At 39.4% G+C, this 22525-nt stretch overlaps 1 protein-coding gene across 1 annotated transcript in view; it reads left to right on the top strand.

Moving 5' to 3' along the window:
• The first annotated feature begins 310 nt into the window (after positions 1–310).
• The window catches only part of PUS10 (pseudouridylate synthase 10), a 30730-nt gene continuing 8515 nt past the window's right edge, over positions 311–22525 (top strand). The window contains 10 exon segments of the mRNA XM_010151800.1: positions 311–436; positions 2013–2279; positions 4063–4149; positions 10657–10691; positions 12942–13028; positions 13030–13042; positions 14718–14779; positions 17116–17161; positions 19550–19614; positions 20570–20655. Of these exon segments, the coding sequence (XP_010150102.1) occupies positions 311–436; positions 2013–2279; positions 4063–4149; positions 10657–10691; positions 12942–13028; positions 13030–13042; positions 14718–14779; positions 17116–17161; positions 19550–19614; positions 20570–20655 (874 nt within the window).

Genomic DNA, 22525 nt, shown 5'->3' with positions numbered 1-22525 from the left:
GCGCCTTCTAACCTTTCCTAGGTAACCAGTAAGAGTGAGCACCTCACTGGGAATCTCTTTTTTTCCCATGTTTTTCTGAAAATGCAGAAATTTAAGTTTTATGAGAGTTTTATCCCATTACTAAATTTTGGTCAAAGAAATCAGTCTCTCAAATTGTGCCTTTGATCTAAGACAAACACATATCCTAAACTTTCTCTAGAGGACAAAAAAATCCAGTGGCTCTAAATATGTTTAAGTGAATCCTTTCACTGTTGAATCATGTTTATTCTAATCTTTTTTTTTTTCTTTTATAATTTTAGAATCATCCAGCATGTCTTCACTAACAGAAAAGGACAGACCAATTGTTCAGCTGTTACTGAAGACTGGCACTTGCCCACGATGTATTTTGAGGTTCTGCTGCGTGGGATCACAGACAGTTTATAGACATCCATACAAGGTTTGTTCTTTGTGTTCCTGATTAGAATGAGTGAACATAGGAATGCAGTGTTCTTTGCAATACCTTGGAGGAGAAGGTTGTTGCATTCTTGGGCTCTTTGCAGAAGAGGAAAATGCTTTGCGAAATGAGTTATGAAAATGGACTGCAGCTACTCTGCACAATTTTGAGAAATTACAGGAATCATAGAATATAACCATTGCTGGGGGTTAAATGTGAAGTTTGACTGTGACAGTTGCTATGTATTCCCTGAAAACACCAGAAAACAGGGTATGTTAGCCTCCACAGAGCATGCCTCTATCACTTACGAAGCAGAACAGCTATGACTGTTCCCTCTGTTCTTTTTCCTTCAATGTAATAAGGAGTAAAGGAGCTGCAGGAAGTGTGGCAGATGCAGAGGAGGAACTTTCTGTGCTCCAAACTTTTTTGCCTCATATATCCTTCATCTTTCAGTAGAATTGGTAAGGGGATATAACTGAAGAATTTCAGAACACAGGTTAATCTTCCTTTTTCAATCAAACACAGTGTTATTAGGCATCCTTTTTAGCTGATCTTTGTGCTGAAATTAAGTGTTCTTCAGATTTTTCCTAGCTGTGCGCTGTCATTCTTGCCTTTGTTCTTGTGTTTGATACTCCTCAACTTGGTTTTGGCTATTTGCTCCTCCCACATATTGTTTCTTTGAGAGCTCGCATTGTGTAGGCCACATAAACCGCTCCATTTACCTGGTCTAGTCCCTTGTCTTTGTGCTTGCATCTTCTGGTGTCTCTGGATTGTTTCACCTTTGTTCAAGTTTAGACTCTGCAGAATTCATTTTTAACATCTCTCTTCTTGATCCTTTTACATTTTCCATCAATCATTTGAGAAGTGTTCATTCTGTATGCCAGTTTTATTCTTTTGCATCTCTACCTCATTTTCCTCTGAGTTGCAACAACACAGTAACTGCTGTATTTGTTACAGAAGACCTTTTAATAAATCTTTCTTTCTGAACTGTATTTTGCCTCTACCCCTCATCCTTCCTAAAATTCACAGACATGCAGGTAATTATTTTCTCTCCTCATCAGCATACCCTTTAATTTTTGTAGGCTTCTTTCTTGATAGCAAGTTCTTCCTCTAAGTATTCAGTTTCACCCTCACCTGTATCTGATCTCATTTTCTTCTCATGCTGTACTAGCCAACTCTCTTCCTAATCATCTGGGCTAATGGAGTTGGAGGAATTAAATCCCAAGATAACCTAAATGACAGAAAGGCAATAAACATCTATTTTCATTGAATAGCAATGGGGCCAAAGATAAATGCATTTCTGCAAGTCAGGTCTGTAAGATGTTTTCACTCTTCCTGGATGATAAAGAATTCTATTCAGCAAAATTCAATTTCTCTAGATAATATTTTGAGAGAAATACTGCTAGGTGCTATTTAATTGTATAGATGTCTTTTGGTATAAATTCCAAATTATTAATTACATACACTAAGGCTAAACTGGAATGGTTAGTACTCCCTTCTAGAATTGTGTTTGTAAGTGCTTATTACAGCATTGGAGAAAAGAGGAAAAAACAAAGTATGATTCCTCTGTTTGTCTTAGGATTTGATGAAGGATTTAAAAGAGTTTCTGAAAAATAATCAAGAAAAAGAAGATACGGTTTGCTTTGATGTAGCTGATCCGCCTTGTAAGAAAATCAGACTTGAACACACAGAGGAAGGGCTTGGTGATGTAAACCATAATGGAGCAGTCCAGCAGATTCCTTTGGTTAACGATGAAAATACTGCGACGGAGAACTCGCCTCTGGAGGTTTGCAATGTGTGCTTGGGAATTCTTCAGGAGTTCTGTGAGGACGACTTTGTTAAAAAGGTAAATAACCAGTACTTAACCTTTGTGTGTACTTTTATTAGAGCTTGTGCATTCTGGAGCCTACAGCATAGAGCTGGTGATCCAAACCACCATGTGCTTGGACAATGAAGAGAAACAAACCGAAACTTTCACCTGTTGCTGAATTTTGTTAAAAAGGTAAATAACCAGTACTTAACCTTTGTGTGTACTTTTATTAGAGCTTGTGCATGCTGGAGCCTACAGCATAGAGCAGGGTGATCCAAACCACACTGTGCTTGGACAACGAAGAGAAACAAACCGGAACTTTCACCTATTGCTGAATATTTGAAATGTAGATGGCGTCATTGAACTATATACTGCTGCTTGACAGTTTGCATACAGCCTGGGCAGAAACAAAATCTGTGTGACTGTGTTTTACCCGGGCCTTGGCATAATGTAACTTCTTCTAAAAACAGCAGTGCAGGTGCAATGGAATGACTGCTAGGAGCACATTTTCCTAAGAAAGGACTACTGGATATGTAGTTACATGAATTTAGGAGATAACCTGAGGTTCACCTGCTTAGATTACAACGAAAACCTCGCTGTAAACGGTGACCTCTCTTCACTTTTGCTATCTGAAGGAAAAATAAGGGGGCATCAAATGCTGTGCTCTTCAGCTTAACTACGTGTTCCTAATATAGCATGAGCCCATCTTTACTGTGTACTACTATTTAGAAAGCCACAGAGGAAGAAAATGTTTTGATGATACAACTGACTGTAGATAATGGACAAAGTATGAGTTAGGAGAGAATACAAGCGTAATGAGTGTTGCAAATATCATCTCTGAGGAATAAAATTGTTTATGAGACAAACTGAAATAGCAGATAGAAAAATCCCACTTGCGTTTGAGATGTTTAACAGAGTTTTAATAGAAAAGAATTCGGTTTAACAGCATGAATATATCTAAAAATGGGACTAAAGAGAAAGCCTAGTGTATATAGTTTCTGTTGTTGCAGGGCATTATGTTTCTTTTTTGTTTCCATTGGCAGAGTATATTTTTACAGAATCAACTTTCAAGACTTATTTCAGAGTTACTCTCTTGAGTAGCAATGGGTAATCTGACACCATTTGTTAACGGCACCACAAAACCTGATTATTTTTTAAGGCAGTTTTGTTATCTGAGATCTTGATTTCACCTTGAAAGTTTGGAATTAGTCTGTCTTAGCATTCACTAAAATCACTGACATTTTGGACGACTTCTTTAAGCTTACTTCCAGTGGAGACATCTGGCCATCAGCTCTTGCTAGCCTCCTTCAAAATGTTTGATATGTGTTTGGGTTCTTACTTTATTTCCAGTGACAAACACGGTTTTGTACATTTAAGAGTGATTATGAATTAATACTGTGGATACCTGTTTGTCCTGCCTTATCCCAGCACCTTAAACATTTTTATTGTCGTAGAATTGTCTCAGTGCCACGAAGAAAAACATTTTGGGTCAGCTGTTCTAGCCTTTGGTGGCTGTGGTGTAATTTGTTGCACTAACACTTCAGCATACAATTGGTCTCAGCCTTAAAATGGTGAGTTTGGTTGTTTCATAAAGTCACAGCAATAATGATGCAGTTTATTAGTATCTTTTTTTAAATACCAAAACTTAGAAATATAGGTGTTCTGGGTTTTTTTGATAGGGATTACCCTGGTTTGTGTGTTCTATCTGAATGTGTATTAACATGGATTTACAGTGATTATGCTAGAATAAAGAATATCCCAAAAGATTATCAACTCAGTGCCATTGCTGTGGTTTGATATTGAAATCCCTCTCTTGCAGGTGTGCCAAAAGGTTAGATCTGCTGACTACCAGTTCACTAGTTTTGTGTTTTCTGTGTCGCTGCCCCCGCAGCTGTCTGTCAGGGAGGTAAGTGTTTACAGGTATTTCTTCATAACTTAAATGCCTCTTAAAGAAAGTAACTGTGGAAGGTACAAACTGGAGGTGGTTTGATTTTCAATCGCTGTTGTTTAAAAAATGCCAAAAACGTGCTGGAAGTGAAGTCTGCTCTCCCCTTCCTTTTTGGTGAGCATTATTTAATAAAGTGTCTGCGTTACTTCGTTTTAGAGGTAGCCCAGGAGTTATTTTATATCTGAAAATCCAAAAGGTGTTTCTTTAAACCCTTGGTGTATTGTTCCCTTTGGTACAGATGCCAGCTCTGCTTGGTGGATCTTCTCGAAGAAGGAACTGCACAGCTGGTGCCTTTCCTGAAATAAATGATAACTGGTAGTGCAGAATACAAATGAAGGAATTTGAAGATGAACTATTTAACTCTTCAGCATTTTAAATGATGTGAAAATACACGTTTTGATAGTCACCTGTCTTTGGCATTGTTGAAAGTCTGGTTTTGTAAAACTACACTTTATAACAGTTGTAAAACTACTGATTTTCATGCAGTTTTAATCAAACTTAAATTGTTTATGCTTCAGTCACTTAGTTACAGAGGATAATGATAATATGGAGGAGTGTATAACCCTGGTATTTTTTAGTTGAGGGAGAATACTAAGCATAGTGTGACTTGATCAAAACAGTGGCAATTTTTGCTTAGTTTTGAGATGTTTTACAGTGTTCCTCTGCTTTCTGATATGAAGTGATGCAAAGGGCAACAACGGACAACTTGAAGGGCAACAAGTAAATCTCTATGATAGATGCCTTCTGTGGTAAGATGTGGTAGGAGCTTCAGTGAACGTGGCAGGAAGAAGTGTAGGTGATCTTGAATTTATATGTAAACCTGCGGCGAGGTCTGTTCTCATCCCACAGAGTTTGATTGTTAAATAATCTGCACTTGCAGTGTTGATATATGCTGTTCGATCTGGCATCTTAGGCAAATGCCAGTGTAATAGCTGCGTTGTGCTAACATATATTCTACTTCTAGGTCTTCTTGAATGTAAGGTCCTCTACTTCCCAGGTGAAATTAAGCATGGTGGGTGCGTTTGCTTCAGCTGCCACTGTGTCTGGTAAAATAATACCAGAACAAATTGTTTTGTGCTTTCCAGCTGGATGAACTGCCCTTATTTCCATTTGGTTTTATGGTCATCCAAAAAATGAGATATGTCAAATAAGTACTTTCAGGGTAGGTGAGTGTGTGGACGCATGCGTGTGTGCCCGTGATGGTCTGTAAAACTCCAAATGTAGGTCAAACTTAACTCTAACTTTAAGCCTGGTTTAAGCTAGGTGTTTAAAAAAGAGGAAATTTATTATTTTTAGGGTTCTTTTCGGTTTCCAGTCTACCTTTGCTAGTCACTCCTGAGACCACCCTTACTTTATGCAATATAGCCTCAATGAGCAAAAACCAGTGATGCGCAGAATCTTTTGGCTGGAGTCCCAACTACAGTTCCCATGTTACCAAGTTCTTAATACATTTCCATTATGCATCTTTAACTTGGCAGCTGTAGTTTAGCTAGCTTAAAAATAGCTTCTATTTTTATTTTTTCCATAGCATAGATACACAACGATGGAGACGAGGAGAGAGAAATTTGAAGCTCCTGTTCTTCCTCACCCTTCTCGTGGGTCTTTGCCAGAATCCCTCGGTAGAGGGTGGTGTTGCATTGCAATTCTAGCTCGGTGGTGGTGTTCTCGCTCTAATCTGACACGGCGCGGCGTTTTTGTTTGCTTTTCAGGCAGCCTTGGCTGTAAGGGGAAGCAAAAAATAATAGTTTGCTTCAGAGAGTTCCTCTTGCTGATTGAAATGTTGATGATACACTGGGACTGTGTGGACTGGGAAATCTGATTTGGCAAATGCAGTTGGTAGAAGCCCAGATTTATTACTTTATAATAACTTTGTCTTCTAAGTGCAGTAAATTTTTAGTTTGATAACAGCGATGAGATGTAATTTTTAACCTGTCCATCTGCTTCATTCAAGGTATCTTGTCCTTACGTTCAAGCAAACAAATACGACAGTGCTTGGTACAACCAAGGGAATACAAGTCGTGGTGTGGGTCCAGAAATGAATAGGTAGAGTGAAATGAGTGAGTAGGAAGCTCCAAAACCGTATCTGTTCTCTTTAGAAGCTGTTCTGGTTCATGTGGGATCAGGTCTGCATTAGAAAGTTCCTGCTGTCCCTTCTATTCCATCCCTTCAGTCTTGCCAGATGCAAAACCAGCTGCTTGTGTAGCTCTGCTCTAACTGAAGGGGTGAAAATGGGTGATGGTGGAGAAAGCACTTCTTTAAAATCATGGGGGTTTATTTACCACCTCTCTGTTTATCACTTCAACAACCAGTTGTTAAATGCAGTTGCTGGTTTATGTTTAGAGAAAAGCAGCAAGTAATATAATATCTCCAAATATCTCAAAATGCTTTGTGTTGAAGAAAGGTCTTTCGTTAAATTCTGCTTTTAATTCTTTGAATGGCACTGTACAAGAACATACGTAATTTTATCATAAAAGGACACCCAAAAGACAGCCTCCCTCCCATTGACCTTTTGGATGACACACAGATTTTCTCTGACTTCTTTTTAACACGAAAAAAAACCCAGAAACTGCCTTTTAATATTGCCTTCAACTAATTTAATTATGACAGTTGTCATCCTGCCAAGTCTAAAATGTACGATAGGAGCTGAAGAAGAGTGGGACATAAAATGTACATTTGCATAGTGTTTGTATCTGTAATGCAAAGAAGCTCTCGCCTCTTCCCACAAGTAGGGTATTTGATTAAAATAAATCATAAATACAGGAGTCCCAAGTTTATGTCAGACAACTATATTAGAATATGAAGCGAGTCATGCCCTTCAAAAGGGTGACTGTTAGCTGTGCCTGTAGTCTCAGTTGTGATCCATCATCCTGGTACTTGCTACAAGGACATCGATGCAAATAGCATCTGTAGTCATTACTCCCTGTAGGACTGTGTATACCTCATCATGGAATTCCCCATCTCGAAGCTCTTTTCTAATACAGTGAAAAAAATGCTGTGGCTGGGATTGCACATGGTATTTCAACTGTTGCCACTGTGATCCCTCAGATAGCATTAGAATAATATCCTGCAGCTTGTAATCAATATAGTGCCTGAGCTAGCGTATTTCAGAAACATATTTGCTGTTAAGCATTGCCCTGCAGGCTTGAGCTCTGTAATGAGCATTTTTCATTTCCAAACCACTTCACAAACATAAAGTAATTATGAAGTAGCGGGATCTGATCCCCTGCTTCATGTACAGCTGGGAAAGTGTAGAGCAGGGGAACGAAGGCACTGGAGTAGAGGGGTTTGGCTGGCTTGGTGGTTGAATGTGATTTGGAATTTGGGATCTTTTGGCTTCTCTGCTCACAGTACCCTAATCTATTGTTTCCTCTTAATTGAAGGGGAAAAGTAATTTCTTTAATTCTCTTCCAGTTTTGAAGTCAAGGGAGAGGAGATGAAATTTGACCTGTGGTCTCATGTCAGCATAGTTACTTACATGCAGAAGTTTTCTCTCTTTTGTAATGGTAACCCCGTAAAACAGGGGAAGGGAGTGAGAGGAGCCACCCAGCTGAGCACCGAGCCTGCGTGTGCTTTAAATCAAGGCATGTGAGATTTTTTAAATTGGCATTTGTCAAATGCAGATTTCTAGACCTGGTTCTATGGTTGTCATATACTCTAGTTCAGAATTATGTTCCAGGAATTTCAATAGGAAACTATTTTTATTTATGATTTTATCTGGGTTATTATGCAAAAAAGATTACGATATACTTCATGGTGTTTTGTGAAGCAGTCTTACTCATACTGTCTATGTATGCAGTATAATGAATCACACTGAATTTGAGTAAACAGTGCTCCATCAATGCAACTATATTTATTTTGTTCAGCAGTGTGCTCTTTTGTCTGTCATGTGTCTAACAAAGTTTGTGTTCTCTCTCTGCCATCCTTCTTTCATCTTTATATTTCTAGCACTGTTTTTAGGATTCTCTCATTAATTTAGATTTACTGAAGGAAAGATAATAGACATTTTTTTGATGGAGTTCCTCTGTCAGCATGTAAGAGAGACCTATGATGTGGGTCCTTCTACTATCAGTTAAAAGGTGATGTGATCTTGGCTCTGCTCTTTTAAGTTTGATACATGTTTTCAAACTTCCTCATTAAAATTATTTCCTTGACAGTAGGCAGCAATTCTTTCAACAGGGTTTGGGGGGAGGTTGTTCTTAAAGCACCATATATAAAGAATTAAAGACAAGGAAGGGATTCAAAATTCTGAAGAATTTCTGTTAGTGGTGATCACCACTTTTGCAATACCAAGTTGTTTGGACACCGCATGTGTACGCATGGTTGTATGACAAATGTATGAAGTCTCCTTTCTCTGACATTTTACTAGTAGTCTGCAGTCCACGGATTAAAAACTACTCATCTTGATTTTTTTTTTCATTGTAGCTGTTTCAAGCTAAACAATTTAATTGTTGGAATTCATTTTCAGGGGGGATGGTGAGACTAGGTGTCCAGGCTCTGTATTGACAGCACTGTTCTATTAGTTAAGTGGCATCCTGCCAGTCTTCATGTGTTTTGTCGTTGTTGTTGTTAGTAGAGAAAGAACTGAGAATGTTATTATTGTTGCTTAATTGCAGGAAGTTTTGTGGGTTTTTTTCCTCTTATTAATTGCTTTTGCACTGACAGGCACTTTGTTGAAATGGAAACATTGCAGGTGTCTTCTGAATACCTGTGTCACTTTGCCTTCTACTTGGTTAAAGACCTAATAGAAAGGCCATTTGAGGTCAGAGTTAAAATTCTGGTTAACTGTAATGCACTGCAGAGAATGGCAGTCACTCTTGGCCCACACAGAACAAAATTCAAAGCCTAAAGTGCTGAATAATTACTACGCTGATTACTACGCTATCGTCTTGTAGAATCCATGTGTCGGTACAAAGGGAAGGGAGTGAGACTGCGGAGAGATGCACCTCTAAAATGTTGGGCTCCCCAGAGCAGAGTGTGGGAAAGGAGATGCTTTTGGAAGCTTTTGGCATAAGCAGTGTTGTTTGGAAACCTTCGATTTCTTGATCCTTTTTAATTTTGTTCTGTTAGCGTTGCACTGGTTCGATGGCTATTGCTCCTAAGTGCTTTTCTTGATCCTTTTTAATTTTGTTCAAGTCTGTTAGCATTGCACTGGTTCAATGGCTATTGCTCCTAAGTGCCTACTTTTGTATTTTCCTATTGTCCTTGCATACCACTGGTAATTTTAATTCTGTTTTTGACCTTAGTGGTAACCATTGCTAATTCTTGAGTTCCCTTTGTTGACTGGGACACCTAAGTGATGCTTCATCATCTTCACTCGAGGCAGTGTCACGTACAAGGGGCCTGCTGTTATGTTTCTTTACATATGTAAGGCTGCTAGAGGAGAGGAGTAGAGTTTGAGGAGTATTTACAATGTCTGGGTTGAGGACAAGCAAGCCTTAGAGCAGGTTGTCCAGAGAGGTGGTACAATTTCTATTACTGGCAGTTTTCAAGAACTCATGCAATAAAGTCCTGAATAACCTGGTTGGATTTCATGGCTGACCCTTCTGTAAACACAAGGTTGGATAGAGACCTCCTGAGGTCCCTGAATTATCCTGTGATCACACATGTAAAGCTAATATACTTGGAACCTCTGCTCAACGAAGTGTGTCAGGAGCATCAGAAGGTGGTATTGACAGGGGATCTGCACAAAGCAACAAAGGGGCAGTTGGGAAATGAAAAAGGAAATCAAGGTTGAATCTGCCCATGATTCTCAGAGCACATCTTCCAGCTATTCCTACATATGCTGTGTGAAAAATCACTATTAGTGAACTTGAGCACTTGTACTAAAAGCTCCCTCTGATTTCTAGAATTGTTCCTTCTGTTCCTCAGCTTTCTCATATTCAGCCCCAGTCTCCAAAACTAAGTGGTGTGCTTTAAATAAGGGAGCAGTCCTCAGGGAAAAGGTTTGTGATTACCCTAAGACCAAGTATGTCTTTTATTTAATGTTGGTTTTTTTTTTTAATGGGTGATAACTGAATTTGATTTTTTTATTATTTATATGTCAATACGTATGTCAATACAGTTTTCATATACCACCCACTTAGATGCTTTTTTTTTTCCCGTCTATCTGTATGGTAGGTAACTGCTAGTTGTGCTTAACTGTCAGTCTTTTTCTAGTTATAGTGTTAATGGCAAGTTTCAAAGTATGTGTAATGCAGCCTGTTCTTTTGGGGTTTTTTTAAAGCCAGAGAGGATTTGATTTGAATTGCAAAGCATTGTCTTACAAATAAAAACAAACACCAATCCTATCTTCCCGCTTCTGAAGCAAAAGCTAAATTAAATTCCTAATATTTCCTTTTGTCCTGAGTTTTTAAAACATTTTTCCTTCTGCTAACAGTCTCTCAATTTGTCTTAAGCCTTAATTTTACTTTTTTTTTTTTTTTTTTTCCCCCTCTCTTCTTCCTGGGCATGGCTGGTGACCTATAGTGTGCTGCTTGGCTGCTGGTAAAACAGGAAATGGGGTGAGTAATATCTTTTGGCAACTCTCATACCTCTTCCATTAGAGAGTCCTCCAGCTTTAGAGAAAGGAGAGATACTCTTACTATAACTTTCTTCCAGCAGAGTAGAATTGAGAAACCACTTAATGCAGTGGACCTGCTGAGACAGGTATGTTAAGAGAAAATGTTAACCGAGCAATTAATGCTATAGTTTTGAGGTCAGCATAGTTGCTTTCATCTAAAGGTACTTCTGCTAACAGTTGTGCAATATGTAGCCTCACTTCCTATGTCCTTGGCCAAGATTTTAACTTACCTTGTACCAGCAAAACCAATCGTAAGGAAATTCAGATTTGGGATATGCTGTCATTTTATTTGGGTTTTTTCTAATTATTATTTTTTATTGTCCATAGCTTTTGGGTTTTGTCCGTTAAGAACTCTTATATAAACACCACTTGTTTATATTAAAGTTGAGCAGGCAAGAAGATGATTTTATAGTCTTGTCTGGTTAACTTGATGCTTATAAAGGATAAGATAGCAGCTGTGTTTTGTATTTTGTTTCTTTTTTTTAACCTGGTTTGACCTTAATCGGAGTTTCTTATGTCTTTTGCCTCATAGTGTGATTATAGCTAGGAGATGGCGTTGCAACTTGGAGTGCAGGCTGTCTGTCCAACCGTAGTGCTTTGAATTCACTTAATGGTCCTTAGAAGTGTCATGATGCCACCTGTGAGACAGAATCTTCTTGTACATGGAAGACATAATGAAATACCTCAGTGTTCTGAAATCAATTTAAACACTTGATTCTTTCTCTACGCCAGGACATTCCCATTCCTGGCCAAATGGAAACATATTAGAGCCATTTTGAACGGATGAGTTGTCTTTGTGGGCAAGAGGAAAGAAATCCACTTGACTCAGTCAGTTGAGGATACGGAACTAGTCTTTGGTGGAAGCTATCTTGGATGGAAATACCATTTCAAGATATTCATAGAAAGCTAGAGTACAAGATGATGAATCACTTTGTATTTTGAGACTAATTTAAAAGCAATTGTTTCATTAAATTGCTTGAGAGATGATGAGGCCTGTAGGGCAAATATTGCCCACATAGCCTACGACTGGTGGCATTTGTATCGGAGGACATGTGCTTTGCTTTGTAACATTCCCAAACAAGAGGTTTGAAGTCATGTGCTGGCATCCTTACAGGCATCTGCTCCTTTTAACTTCTGTCTCCATAGGAAAGACACAGGAGTTGAGGCCTGGTCTTGTACATACCGAGTTAGTTGAGCCTGTCCCAGCAAGGTCAACTGATGTTGTCATCTAGGCTTTTCCTTTTAGGAATTTGTGCCACTGGAGTTCGTGCCCTCCTTTAATGAAGGACTAGACTGCCCTTTTAACAATAAACAAAATACAACATGACTTTTTCTTTTTAAACAAAGGATTTTTGTGCATATCTCTTTCTCAGCTCTCTTCCAGGTAGACTCTGGAAAGGCTTTTGCAACTTTTGATCTACCATAAAGTTTTCTCAGTGCATGTTCTTTACACAGGAATAAAAAAAAAAAAAAAAAAAGAAAAAGAACACTGGCAAAGAGCAACAGGGCAAAACAAGATCCTCTTTAGGCTGGAAGCTGGGCAGGAGGCTCCTTAGCAAGTAGCACATGCCCTGCAGCATCCAGATCCTCAGTTTACTAAAGCTGGACTAGATGTTGATTTACTGTCAGAAAGATCTCACCTCCATGTGCATGTACCTTCTGTCCTTATTGTGCTAACATAAGTGCTTATGTGGCCACTCTGATCTGGCTGACAAACCATTTTTTGGTGGATTAGGGTTTGCTTTAAATGGGATCACCGCAATGGTGTTACAAACCATGCTGTTGTAGTGTCAGCATGCAAGTGCTTTTTTTCATGGCCAGAGGCAGGGAGGAGGCAAAGTAGTCCTAAATTGACTTGAGCTGACTGTAGCTCAAGTAGCTACACCTTTAGCTACTCCCTGCCAAACTCTTATGTGTTTATTGGGAAGCATCTTACTTGGAATCCTGGTCTGGCCTTAGTTTCCTCAAGACTATGTTAATTCATACAAAGATTCAGTGCCGTTACAGGAGGTCTTGGAACAGCCTTTCATTCTTTCATGGTCTGCCTGCTTAGTACTTTTGTCCTTTTTTATTTGCGCACTGTTTGTTGACCTGGGACTAGTTACTTAAGTTTGTCTTGAAATACTCTATGTCATGCACCTATCTTTGGCAGACTCCTGAGCAACTTACTATTTCTTTGTGTGTGACTCAGAAAACTGGGCCTTTCCCTGGCAAAGGATGACATTGTTCAGCTGAAAGAAGCTTATAAGTGGATTATTCATCCCCAGTTATCAGAAGACTGCTGATGGAAAGGTGTCGTATAAATAAGACAACACTTTTTTCTCTTTTTTTTTTTTTTTTTAAATATGTGCTTGTGTGTATATATACAAATGCACTTGTATGTATGAGGGGAAGAATAAACATATATACTGTTTTTCTCTCATTACCAGACAAACAAGTGGCACTGCTCTTATATTCATTTTAGGGGAAGGCAGGGGGAAAGTTCTTTTAAGCAGAGATCTCCAAGTCTCAATACTGAGGGGTCCAATCTTCATTTTTGTACACAGAGATCCTTGCATCTTCTGAAACAGTTATAGTCTTTTGCTAAATCTCTGGCTCTTGCGCTGCCAGCCTCCTTTTATCGATGAGACTTTTTCAGTTTTCTCTTTTTCCAGGATCTTTGTTTTCCAGAGGCTAAGGAATGCTCACACATTCCTTCTGTTGGCAGTGTTACTGCCAACACTGTCACTGCTCTGTGAGATAAATTGTTCGGGTTGTTAGCATGTTAAATTCTATGGATAAAATACATTTCTGAAACATACCGGAAGTGGAAAGCCTGGTCCCTGTTCGCTTCAATGAATGCTAGAGATAGGCATGTTGGAACCTGCAATACCTGTAATTAGCCAACAGAAATGTGTTTTCAAACCCTGTTTTCAACTTTCAGATTCTGACTGACATTCTTAAACTGTTTGCGATATGCATCGTCTGAACATGACACTCAGATGTTGCCAGACAAATTCAGAAACACCATCATCTTGAATGTAAAATCTCCGCAATTTTTCCTGCTGAGGACAAAGCAGTCTGCAGTTTTTGCTTGTAATCAGCGGTAGGACTGACCCTAGGACTGGACTCACTTAGTGTGTACCTTGGTTTGTCAGCTTCCGTAATAATTACAGACTGTCTTTTCCCAGGGGTGCTAATTGAAAGCATCCCTTTTGTCTTAGTGAAGAAAGAAATGCTCAGTTACACTGAAGATGATCCAAGAAAAACCAAACTTCTTACATACCAAGTTAGCAAAAGCTCTACAGCACTTAGGCAGTGAGCCACTCCAGACACCATAAAAGTTACTTGTCTAGTGCTCTATCTACAAGGCACTTGAATATTAGCCAATCTTTTCAATAGCCCTCTTGAGGTATTCTGTTATCTGAGTAACAGAAGTAATGAGTGTTGTTTGCCCAAGGCCAAAGAGGGAATTGGGGGTAGAATTGAGATTACACTAGAGTTTCTGGTCTAGCTGTCAATCCACTAGGACATGTTGCCTCTCTTTGCCCCAGGGCCATGCAGTCATTGCAAACTGAAGCCCCTGACAAAATTTTACAGTGGTGACTACTACAGGGTTTTGATCTTTGTTCCACGCTATGCACTGATCTCCCAGAAGGTTTGTTAAGTTTAGTGACCGTAATAGGTTTTGAGCATAAACTGTCTCTGACTCAGTTCCCCCTGTGCAAAATGGGGCTGGTATCTATGATGTCTAGGTCACTCATGTTTTTGAAGTGCTCTCTGATCATCTTTAGTTACTTCAGAAATGCAAAGGCTATTATGGCACACGTTTTAACGTCTTTAGATGATTTGTATAATAAATGAGTTACTTTTCAGTTTTGCCTACCTCTCTATTGTTTTCCTAATATTACAGTAAGGATGCTTGAGAATATCCTCCGTGTTTCTTTAACAAAGTATTACCTTTTGTCTTTTTTTTTTTTTTAAACAGAGTTTGTTTGAAGTTAGCGTGGTCTTTGCTCACCCAGAAACAGATGAGGAGTGCCATTTCCTGTAAGTTTTTATATAAGTAACAAAAGATCTCTATCTAAATATTGTGCAACATTGTTGGTTTGGATTTGCTACAGATGAGAATATGCAGTGTTTATAAACTAAAATGGGGCCTGCATCTAAACTTCCTCATATTCCGACAGAGTTGCAGAGCTTAAAGTTACACCATCTCTGACTGGTTAATTCTGTGCTTTAAAGCCAATAAACAAAATCATCCAGAATTCTGACTGAACTGGAAACTGGCCTGGCCTAGTAGAGCATCTGCTATACACCAAGAAGCAAAATATTTCTGTGAATTTAGCTACCATTTAATCTGATTTCTCAAAATCTAGCAGTAGTATATTCTGGATAATTAGGTTCATTCTTCCTGTTTGCTGACGCTTCCTGGAAAACTTAAGTTTCACTCAGTTGCATCACTTGCGCTCCTCCTGCAAGTTAAATCTGAACCATAGAAAGAGTCTCGGCATGGAATTTCTGACTTCCCTGTTGCACAGTGACTTCATCTCTTGAGACTAGAGATTTCCTTTGCGGCCTTTATATACAATTTCCCGATTTTGCCCCTTCTGGCGATTTGTGTTCTTCGTTTGAATGCCCAACCTGCCACTTTCTTGGTTTCAACAACTGCATCCTTTGTTTGTCTTGGGGTGGGAGGCAAGGGAATGCATGCCTGGTGACAGACCAGGTATTAGGAAGAATTGATTCCCAGTATTTGCTGATCATCTTTCCAACTTTTTCAAGACTGGGCAAAAAGGGGGAGAGAGAAAGGGGGAGAAATTCTAAATAATGTTACCTGCAATCCTGTAAAAATCCAAGTTTCTGGATCCTGCACCCTTTTGTTCTTATTTATTTAATTTTACTTGGTTGGTTCGTGTTTTCTGTAGTGCTCTTCCTTCCACTGAAACCTCTCAGCTCTTATTTTCAGCTCATCCTTCCATCCTATTTATGGCATTTCAAAAATACTGATGTTGAGCAAGTTACGGTGCCAGTGTTAGCGCTCCAAGCAGAATAGTTGTAGAGGTGAAAGCTGTACAGAAGTTCCATTCCATGTTCCAACCACTCAGGTTTATTCCATGTCACCTGACAGTATCCCTTTATTTGCCTTCTCTTTGTAGCATACTTAAATAGTAATTAAGGTTTCAGACATTTTTCTGGAGTAACGGCATAGTACCTGATTTAATTACATAGTAATTTCTCAGGCATGAAGGCATTCTGTATATGTGAATGGCTGGCTCTGGGCATATTCTGAGGCAACGGTTTGGTTTTGATGTAAATATGGTAAATTAGGCAATTGCCAGAGCTTTAGTAATGAAGGTCCTGGGTTTTTGTGGAAGCAAAGTAGGACCTTGTCTCAGCCTGGGGAAGTCCTCCAGGTGTGCTTTTGAGTGGGAATTCCAAGTATGGTGCCTGCAGTTTCTCCTCTCTCAAGCTGTTCTTGTTGTTTAGGTAGGCATGCTAAAACGACCCTTGCTTTGTCACAGAAGATTGAATTTGCTCTTGTTAGTTTATATTTGGAGATAGTTTATGTTTAAAGGTAAGGTGATATTTAAATTCTGGAAGAGGGAATTCATGATGCTTTGTGTCACACGCTGGCCAGACAGGTTGCTTGTACAGAAACAGCAAGATGTTAGACCTGCTTTCTTATAGTCTAAAGTAGTTACGGAGGCGTTGAAAAGCACCAGCAAGAAATGATAAGTTGTGTTGTAGGCTAGAAATCATCTCTGACTACATACATAGAAATCCATTAATAGGAACAGCAACTTCCTCTAGAGTACTCAGAAATAGTGTTCACTCACTTGCCTTTCACTTTCGTGAAACAACCAATAGTTTCCTTTTGAAGAAGCAAAGCACAAATGGTATCGACCACCTGGGGTTACTTTTTCTGTAGCAAATTGAATTTTCCTGTCCAGGAGTAGCAATTTGAATCTCTAGTTTGTAGCGTGCATTGTCTAAGCACAGCAAGTACGGATTTCGGGATGTCAGCAAATCTTGCACAGAACTTAAACATTAATTGTAACCTTTAATTGAGAAGGACTGGAAGGGACTGAAAACTAAACTGCTTGTGTGCTTTTCCATCCCGTCTCAAAGCTGAGAGGCATTTGTGTTGGTCAGAGCAAAAGAAGCTTACACAGCTTGGTCCCTGATTTCTCTGGATCAAGCAACGCACACCTTCCGGCATTTGAGGTTTAGGATAAAGTTAATTTTAAAATCTGCTCTGTGCTAAGCTGTGCAAGTGAGGTACTGGACATATGGGTACAAAGACCATGTGCCCGCTGTGCTGTAAGTCTGTCTGTCTGTTTTTTTCTGTAAGAGTAGCAGCTAATTTTCATTTCTCACTTTAGAGCCGCAGCCTGTCCCGACTGTTTCAAACCCGCAAAGAACAAACAGGTAGGATCTCATCATTGTTGTATTTCTGACATTCAGAATTTCACAGCGGTAGCTACAACGAAGAACTTACGACTGGGTATTCAGTCAGTGTTTAATGTCTGGTTTTCCTTCATCAAAAATCTCTCTCATTTTCAGTTGTCTGAAAATAAAGTCGTCTCCTTTATTCACTGAACATTTCTCGACTTAGGAAAACTAAGGACTTGCTGCTTTTCTTTAGGTTGTTCATTTTCCAGACTGTCTAAAGGCCATAATTTTTGGAATGTTCTCTGTAAATACCTCCCTTAAGATCTAGGAATTTGATTGTCAGGCATTAAAAGTAGCATAAAAGATGATCCTCAAGCTCTCTGTGGGTGAAACAGTTCAGCTAAGTCACATGGGGAAGATGAGACTCCTCAGCCAAAAGAGAAATGATCACACCGCAGTTTTCACGTCCTCTGATCTGAATAAAAGACACAATACGTGCAGGATGGTTTTATCCTGTCTACCTCTGAGGGTAGGGGGAAGGAAAGAAAAGGGACCTTGCCACTTGTTGCAGGCCCCGAGCACACACACCATCATTGACAGAAAAGAGGACACGTAAGAATAAAAAAACAGTTGGAGAGAAACTGATATAAGTAGGGCAGTTGGTGTGATCAGAGGGAGAACAAGTAACTTCTATCAGAAGCCTATGCAAGGCCTTTTATTCTTTCTGGTGAAGAGTCTACCGACATTTGGCAGAGGCAGTCTGACCCAGGAATGCTGTCTACTCTACTCCACCTGACCAATAAATGCAAGTCTTTTTTTAGAAGGCTTGTATTGTTATAACTCACCGCTTGCTGCATTGCTTTCCTTTAAAAGAGGGGAAATCCCACATAAGGAGCTAAACCAGCAGGGCCTGGCTGTTAAAGCCACACAGGCAACAAGGTGTAGGGGAATCTAAAGGAAAAAATATCGACTCTGAAGAGCCGTCAGAGGTTCATCCTTACAAAGAAGCTGTGCTTGAAGCTAGCTTCAAGGGCTGTGTTAATCAGAGAAGTAGTATAAAAACTGGGTTCTGAGTGAAAATTTCTGTGTCATCTGCTGTAGATAGTTATTTAAACCTACTGCTAGTTTAAGGGGTTTGCAGTTCATCTGTTCTCTGAGGAGGGGAAGTGCTATTATCTCTAATTTATGCTTAGAAGGAGAAAGAGCAGCTTTCCTGATGGCATCCAGGAACTCTGTGTAAGAGCACAGACTTGAATTGTCCCAAATAGTGACCCAGTATTTTTATTTTTCTTTTTTCTTTTCCAAATCCCCAATCCAGTTTGCAAAAAAAAGACATCATTAAATTGGAAATTCAGCAAATGGCTATCAAGACAGTCAGGGGTCTCGAGTGCATGCCCTAGGAGGAAAAGCTGAGGAACCTGCACTTCTTGAGCTTGGGAGAGAAGGCTTTTGGGAGGATCCAGTGGAATGTCCCCCTAGTACCAACAGAGAGATTATTGAGAACAGGGAGCCGGCTGCTCATCACAGTTCTCCCTTGTGAATTGAGGCAGCGTGGGAGTCTGAATTTGCTTGCCTTCCACAGTTCAGGAACTGCCAAGGCCTCCCATTCAGAGCCCTTGCTTCTGAGCATGAATGAAATTTTGAACTTCATACACACATACATACTCAACAGTCTTATTTTCAGTAGAACTAGCTGCTTCCCGTCACCGAGATAACAGCTGGGGCTTAGGTATACTTAACTCTTGAAAATGGGGAAGCTGGTGTAGGTTTCTGTTTGTGGATTTAGGATTCTGACTTTAATTATTTTGCAAATTTGGACCTGAGCTCAAGCACTACTTGTTTTGATTCTTGCTTTTGCACGCTTTTGCATATCACCCAAAATAAGATAATATCCAGCAATATGCTTAGCATTTTTTTCAGTTAACCAAAGGGCAGGCTTAGCAATTGAATAAGGAGTTGGAGTAGGTTCATTTGGAAATGTGACAGTAACTTTAGACCTGCTGAAAGTCAGTGGAACTTGTTTCCTATGTAAAAACAGAGTGAGGAAATATATACTACTGTTTATATGTGTCTTCTAGAAACAAAGGGGCAAATCTAAGTTCTACGACTAAATAACTGTTAAACGTTCCACTCTGTCGGCTGTATTAGTTGTATTGCTTTCGTGTTGTGAGTGAAGTTACCTGAACAGATTTCAGCAAAATTACCTGTTGCTCTTTGTTGCCCTAATAAAGTTGGGATCACAGTGAGTTCTTGCTGATAAGGAGTTGCTTTTAGGTATAAGAAAACACAAAAGACAAGTGAAAAAAAAATATATTGTGAGAAGCATGTGGTGTGTATGTTTTAGGGGTTTTTTTTCCTTCCTTAGGCATATCCTTTCTTAGCTCCTGTTAGATCTTGACTCATTTTTTTTATTTCACTCTGCAGTCTGTTTTCACTCGAATGGCAGTTATAAAAGCCCTAGAGAAGATAAAAGAAGAGGATTTTCTCAAGTAAGTATATACTGAGATTAGTTCTTAATATTCTGCTTTTGTATAGAATTAGGATGGGGAGGAAAACACTAGGTGGGTAAGTAGTGGTAAGATGTCTATAAAAGAACTTTTAACTGTTTAAATTCTGCTAGTTTACTGGTTAAAATGTGTTGGGTGTTCTATTCTTCTGGTAATAAAATGTCATTCCAGATCTTTTAATTAAGGAATAATCTTAGAATGCTTGAGTTTAAGCCACAGAGGATGGAAAACTGGACACGATACAAAGGATGTGTTTTCCTATTTGTAAAACTTCTTCACTGGTTGATTATCTCAGGAGCACCACAGAGGAGAAACCGTGGGTCCAAGAGCTGCATTCTGCTCTGTGCTTTCAGCAGTACATCACTGCAGATCGCTGGGCTGGCATGGAATTTAGAACAGTTAGATGTGAAACCAGTTTGCTGTAGTACTGCTAATCATTTAGGTTCAAAAATCTTCATGGACGTCCCCAGAACCACAGAAGAGATTTAGAAATCATGGAACTTCCTTCTGCATTTTGAACCTTAAAGTTTATAAGGCAAGCTTCTCTTTGGTAGTAAGACTTTTTCCCATATTTCCAAAACATTAGGAGCTGAGTGTTAAGAAAAGACCAGGTGCTGTAATATGGTAAAAATCACAAGCAGTGGGAAGACGTCAGTAGGCACTTTCTCTGTAGGTCACTGTGCTTAATTGCACAAAGTCTTCACAGCTCTTTGCTTTGATTCCCAGCAAAGATTTAGGAATAGATCCTGAGCATCGTTTTCATGCAGTGTTTAGTTTCATCATTGCTATAGCTGTAGAATGGTGCATCTTATGAGCACCTTTTGGCGTATTATACTTTGATAATGTTCGATGACATGTTGGCAAAAGCATTTGCAGTACGCTGGCCTTGATTTGCTTAACCTTGATCCGTTTTGTAAATCTTTTTTTTTTAATACAGGCATTTTCCGTGTCCTCCAAGTTCACCAAAGAACCTCTGCGTTGCTCTGGAAGTTCAGTGCAATAATGGTGCAGTTTTTGTGGCTGGTAAAGTGATCCATTTATTTGCTTCTTTGTGGTCTTAAACGTGACTGTATAACACTGCCACGAGACCCAGAAGATTCTTGCCATTTGTCGATTCCTGTAATTAAGTATAAGGAACAATGAAACAAATCTAGCTCTAAGAGTGGACTTTGTTTGGAAGGAGAAAAAATTACACATGCTTTTGCTGAAGACATGATTTTGTCAGAAATTAGAAATTATAGATCAACATGCTAAAATCAAAGCTGCTCTTAGATTGTGAATTTCAACTTGGAGACTGTGTGGTGGAATATGGTTGGAGTGGGATACACACACCTCTGTTTGGGATATTTGGGAATATCCTGCTTTTCCTTGCCATTGCTTTTCTTTTACTTTGAGGGATGGAAGAGTTCTCTCTTCCAGAGAGAGCACAGGGTGATGTGAAATATTTCAAGAACTTTCTTTTTGCCCCTGCTCATTAAGGGAGCTTATCCAGAAGCACTTTCATGAAACAAAGAATTTTGCCCTGTTGGCAAAGCTTACTCTCTCCTTCGGAGAACATTTAGGGGGTCTACAAGGGTGCTGGGAGAGGACTTTTTACAAGAGCCTGTAGTGACAGGACAAGGGGTAATGGGTACAAATTGAAATCAGGGAGGTTTAGATTAGATATCAGGAAGAAATTCTTCATGGAGAGGGTGGGGAGGCACTGGAACAGGTTGCCCAGAGAAGCTGTGGATGCCCCATCCCTGGAAGTGTCCAAGGCCAGGCTGGATGAGTCTTGGAGCAACCTGGTCTAGTGCAAGGTGTCCCTGCCCATGGCAGGGGGGTTGGAACTGGATGATCTTTAAGGTCCCTTCCAACCCAAACCATTCTATGATTCTATGATTTATCCCTGCAAATCCTGCAATTGTAATACTTCCCCTAATAATAAGCACAGGGTTTGGGAAAGGCAATTCCACACTAAATAAGATCCCAGCAGAGCTGTTCACTTGATGGATTTTGATTTGGATTCAGAGGTTTCCACCATCAGGATTTATCTACATATTATTCCAAAACTGCTAATCTTAAAGGGATTAATAAAGGCTAATTTTAGAAAGCTTACCTCTTTCTAGTGCTCCCCTCCTAACCAAGATAGCATCTGAAAGAACTGGGTGAGGCAGGTAATGCAACAACACTTGGTGTTCCTGAGTTGTGATGATTCAACTTTCTGTCACCTACCTGCAAGAGGATCCATCCCTGTGTATAAACAACCACTTACTTAAATACATGCAGACACATTATTTTATAAAATCCTACAATTTTAATCCAGCGTGGTATGTTTAAAAGGATGGTGCAAACATAAAATGAAAAAATGCAAAAATTAATGTTCTCATGGCAGGCTGACTGGTGTTCTGTACATACCTGTTCCTTATTTTTAATTACTGATTAGACAGTTAGATGTACCTTTTCATGAATCCAAGATGTCCAGTGTCTTTTAGCCTTTTCCAAACACAGTTTTATTTTGGGTTGCTTTGTTGGATGGCTTTATCAGAACTCATTTGGATAGAGAGAGAGACAGAGGGTTAGCTTTCTGCATGTGATTTAATACTGGTTTTGCTATTTATAGTTTATTGTTTGTCCCAAACATATCTCCCCCACTTCCCCGAAGGAAAACCCCACCTCCTGCCACACATGCAGGATGTTGTCTTTAATTTTTGAATAATTAAATCCAGAACAGAGTAATTTATTGAGTACAGCATGGTTATTTTGTTATTACAGCAGTTTAAATGAGATGGGATCCTAATTTCTAAGCAGTTTCGGAGTCAGTATTGCCCTCTTGATCTTATCTTTGGTGTTCACTGAATGCTCCCTCCTCACCCTCAACGCCCCCCCAATTTTTAAAGGTTCAGGAGAAGCT

This window comes from Eurypyga helias, unplaced genomic scaffold (genome assembly GCF_000690775.1).
Source record: "Eurypyga helias isolate BGI_N326 unplaced genomic scaffold, ASM69077v1 scaffold11805, whole genome shotgun sequence".
In the NCBI taxonomy this organism is placed as follows: domain Eukaryota; kingdom Metazoa; phylum Chordata; class Aves; order Eurypygiformes; family Eurypygidae; genus Eurypyga; species Eurypyga helias.
The sequence above is the reverse complement of the archived record's forward strand: the minus strand, read 5'-3'. Positions and strand labels throughout refer to the sequence as shown.